The sequence below is a fragment of the Prionailurus viverrinus genome, chromosome B1 (genome assembly GCF_022837055.1).
Source record: "Prionailurus viverrinus isolate Anna chromosome B1, UM_Priviv_1.0, whole genome shotgun sequence".
Taxonomy (NCBI): domain Eukaryota; kingdom Metazoa; phylum Chordata; class Mammalia; order Carnivora; family Felidae; genus Prionailurus; species Prionailurus viverrinus.
Window position 1 is genome coordinate 136,166,207 of NC_062564.1, and position 4,791 is coordinate 136,170,997.

Here is a 4,791-nt window from a genome sequence, read left to right on the forward strand (position 1 = left end):
TATACTCATATATATGTATATACATACACATATATATGTGTATGTATATGTATATGAATATGTATATGTATGTATACATACATATCATATATACAGTGACAGTATCATATATACACATATATATACATACATATACAAAGATCGTGTATGTATATACATACACGATCTTTTCACTAATACCTAAGGCACCTAGACCAAGACAGCACCAGTTTGGTATCTTCATGACAAACAAAACTCAACATGGGAGAGACACTTTCGCACCTCTACGGGGAGGGGAGCTGAGTATAGGTGAGGGCCCATGTCCCACTGAAGGTTCCATATAGCATGGTCCTGGTGGGACCATGCTATGTAAAGGAAAAGCCTTAACATAGCAACTAAAAAGATGTATTTGTGAGATCACAGGAGTCATCCCTATAGATGCCCAGAAATGTATAGAAGGGATACAAGGGGTAATGGGAATAATGAAATAGTAGATAGCAAAAAATCCAGAAAAAAAAACCCACATAATTTACTGTAATTAATATAAGCACATGTTTACCCTTAAGCTGATGTAGTCCAGGGAAATACAAATTTCATGTACATACAGTTTACTTTCACTTAACAAAGAAAGTACTCAATTGGAATAAATTGACCTCTGGTCTCCTCCCAAACCTACCTGAGTAATCCCTATGGATGTCTTTTTATACTTTATATAGTTAGTCAAATATAGCTTTTGCTAACGACAGGTTTTTATGTCAGCGTGTAAATACTTGTAAATAAAAACTACAGAATATAATTTCATGTATACAGCAATTCATTGACTGCCAGCAGTGAATTAAATGCAGCATATAACATTCCATCAACTTCCCAATAGATGTGATCTTTTACCTCTGAGCAAACTATCTATAACATAGACCCCAGCATGTAAAATAAAAGTTCTTCATGAAAGAACCTCCAGGTCTTACTTGCAACACTTTCCAATTTGTCCTGTGATTTTACCTAACTATCTAATAAATTCCTTCTTCCTAAATGGGAATTTCCATGGCCACCTTTGGTCATTATTTTCACATCTGAACTGCACTCAATAATATTCTTTAAATGTCAGTCCCTTCTTTGTTCTATTTCATGCCCTCTTGCTTTTGAACTATTATATCCTTGAAGAGTTTCCTTTTATATACCTTTTCTATCTTCCAAACTTTATCTGCATTTGTCATGTTCACCTTTCATTTCCCTCTCAAGTATGAGCACTGACCTCATTTTTTTAGTCTCAACAAGGATCTGTGACCTAAAGATCTTTTATCATCGTGGCTGTCTTTATTGATGCTTCATTATCATTCCTCTCATATAAGGTTCAGAATCATGCACAAAGCTCCAAGTGGGGTGGATTCCCAGTTCTTTGAAATGCTTTTATAATGATGCGAACCTGTGTTCCATTAGCCTTCCTGATTATTAAAAGGCTCCTGCTCTCATTTTGTTTCTTCTCACCTATAAATCTTGTTACTAATACACCCTTTAAAAATGTTTTATATATATATAAACATAAATAATATATATATAATATATTATATATATATGGAAGCCTTGGCCTAATTCTTTTCTCCATTTTTCTAAAATTTCCAATGTGGTTTCTAATATGACAGACAAGCTCTGTTTAGTGACAGTATCATAGCCAATGAGGTTTATCTGAGGCACAATTACTGCTAATTGAAAACTTCTCTAATATGACATACAACAAGCACAATAACAAACATTTTCTTTAGTACAAAAATCAATACAGTAGTTACGTTTTGCTAATTAAATCAATTTACATAAATGTTCTATCTCACCAAAATACCACTTAATGGTTTTCTACATGGTATCTGTCACAAAAGGAAAGGAAGCTGGGCAAAATAAGATGAATGGAAAGAGTAGTATAGAATTATTCCTACTCCTGGAAGAGGGACCCAAGAACCTATATTATTGATTGTGTACTAGTTGAGTCAGCTCTATATTAAGAACATATTTTGTGGCTTTTTTTACATTATTTGAAAGTATTCACCAAGCACACAAAAATACAAAACTTGCAACTAAACAATAACCTAAAAATTCAGAGAACTTATACTTTTTTATCAGCTTTGGTTTCTGAGACTTTAACCTCATTTTGGTTTTGCTTTTATTTTACAATTCTGAAAATCAGGTAGTGAAAAAGTGCCCAAGCACAAATTGTTCAAGGTCACATACAAGTTGATTATGCAACTAGAATCAGAAGTCATGGCCATCATGTTCACACTACAGATAATCCTTTGCCTTATTACCTTAGAACACTCCACAGTTTTGCTTTCCCTGTTTCACATTCCAGGAAAAATGACAATTAGTGAACTCTGAGATGTGCCATCTTCTTTTTCCTTCTTCACCAATTTCCCTGAAACTAACATGCTCAAACTTAATCTATCACATCCACATCTTATCTGCAGTGTCCAGAACAGAGGAAAAGAAATCCTTAGGCACTGTCCCAGAAAATAGAAATAGGCCACCAGTTTATGTAAAATAGGAGCAAATCAAGAAATGGTCAAAACAATTCATCTTCCTACTTGCTTTCATATATATATATATGAAAGTTCCTACAGAGAGATACCTCTGTTCAGCATAACCCACATCTGACATTCTGGGGAACTTTCTGCTAGATTCTAGAAGTAAGAATTGGAAGCAGGAGGGCATGTATTATTCATATTTTTTACCTCTGCATGTAGCAAAATACTTACCACATAATTGGGACTCAAAAATGTTGAATCTGGGGTGCCTGGGTGGCTCAGTCAGTTAAGCATCCAACTCTTGGTTTCAGCTCAGGTCATGATCTCATGGTTTGTGAGTCCCACATCAGGCTCTGTGCTGACAGTGTGAAGCCTGGTTGGGATTCTCTCTCTCACTCTCTCTCTCTGCCCCTCCCACATGTCCTCTCTCTCTCTCTCTCAAAATAAATAAATGAACTTATAAAAATAATAATTAAAAACGCTTAAATAAAAAATGTTGAATAAATAAAATATAATGTGAGCATGCTACAGTCCACTTCTAGATCATACTTGCATTTGAGATCTCACTGCCAAATTATTATAAATTATACCAAATATAGGTAATGAAATAACTTTAGATGATTTCTCATTTCTCTCCTCAGAGTTTACTATCATGTTTTATCATTAAGGTTTTGATCACCTGGGAGACAGTGAATGCCAAAGAAACATGAGCTAAATTACGCAGTCCTGTGGTTAAAAGTGCTGACTCTGGAGCCAGGTTGTCTGGATTCAAATTCCTGCTCTACCACATACCAGCTGTTGATGGTACACAACTTAATTAATGATTCCATGTCTCAGTTAATCCATCTGTTATAACAACACCTACCTTTAACACCACCACCATCAAGTCGTATAAGTATTAAATGAGCCAATATTTGTAAACCTCTTAAAATAGTGTCTGGCACATAGTAAGGATTATATAAGTGTTTGTTTTTATTTATTTTATTTTTTTTTCAAGCTTCAATTCACTTTATTTTTCTCATACAAAACTAAGTGGTGGCCACAGCTGGAGCCTGGGTCCTCTGCACAGAGACTCTGGTGTGGGTCTTTACAAGACGGTCAGTGAAATCCTGATAGGGAGACTTGGTGAACACAGTCTCCTTCCAAAGATCAGAGGTGAGATAGATGTAGGTCTTGGAAATGGCATCAAAAGTGGCCTTGGCAAAGTTGCCCAGGGTGGCAGTGCAGCCCCTAGCTGAGGTGTAGCAGTCATCGATACCAGCCATCATCAGTAGCTTTTTAGGTACAGGGGCTGAGACAATGCCAGTGCCTCTGGGGGCAGGAATGAGGCGCACCAGCACAGAACCACAGCGGCCTGCCACCTTGCATGGTACAGTGTGGGGCTTCCCAATCTTGTTCCCCCAGTAGCCTCGCCGCACGGGGACGATGGAAAGCTTGGCCAGGATGATGGCCCCACGGATGGCGGTGGCTACCTCCTTAGAACACTTAACACCCAGACCAACGTGTCCGCTGTAGTCTCCAATAGCAACAAATGCCTTGAACGTGGTCCGCTGGCCAGCGCGGGTCTGCTTCTGCACAGGCATAATCTTCAAGACCTCGTCCTTGAGTGACGCCCGCAAGAAAAAGTCAATGATCTCAGACTCCTTGATGGGCAGAGAGAAGAGATAGATCTCCTCCAGGGACTTGATCTTCATATCCTTGACCAGGCGGCCCAGCTTGGTGACGGGCATCCACTCCTTGTCCTCGGCCTTGCCTCCGCGAGCTCCGCGGCCGCGGCCCCGACCCCGGATGCCACTGCCGAAGCCTCCGCAGAAGCCGCCGCGGCCTCCCATTCCAGGGCCCCCGGGCCCTCCTGGCCCTCCGGGCGCTGCCGCAGCACCGGCGTCATCCGCCATTTGGTGTATTCCCGGAGAAGAAGCTAAGTGTTTGTTTTTAAAAAGTGGTCTTCTGAGATACTACCATCATTTAGTCAACTAAGAGGAATTTATTATTTGTTATAGGAAAAAAATGGCAGGCTAAATCTCTATGAAAATATTCCATGCTAGATGTAATATTTTAATTGGTAGAGCCTATCAAGAACTGAGAATAATTGATTGCATGATGATGGGTGTAAGTCATGAAACTAAACTTGTCTTCTCCATCCACCGCTCCCTGTTTATACTCACACAAAAATTTTAGAGTAACATTTCCTCCTAAAATCTGGAAATGTGCTTTAAAGCACATTGTTTCCCCTTGCCAAATGGAGGAGGCTTTGGCCTCTGGCAATACAAAGAACAAGATATCCTGAAAAACCTTTTCAGAC

At 39.0% G+C, this 4,791-nt stretch overlaps 1 protein-coding gene and 1 pseudogene across 1 annotated transcript; one reads left to right on the forward strand and one right to left on the reverse strand.

The window, feature by feature from the left end:
* The first annotated feature begins 1,622 nt into the window (after positions 1 to 1,622).
* Positions 1,623 to 1,786, forward strand: LOC125164971 (uncharacterized; annotated as a pseudogene).
* A 1,689-nt stretch (positions 1,787 to 3,475) lies between these two features.
* On the reverse strand, positions 3,476 to 4,389 carry LOC125164968 (40S ribosomal protein S2-like). The gene has a single exon (XM_047857698.1). The coding sequence runs from the start codon at positions 4,382 to 4,384 to the stop codon at positions 3,518 to 3,520; it is 867 nt and encodes a 288-aa protein (XP_047713654.1). The 5' UTR covers positions 4,385 to 4,389; the 3' UTR covers positions 3,476 to 3,517.
* Between the last annotated feature and the right edge of the window lie 402 nt (positions 4,390 to 4,791).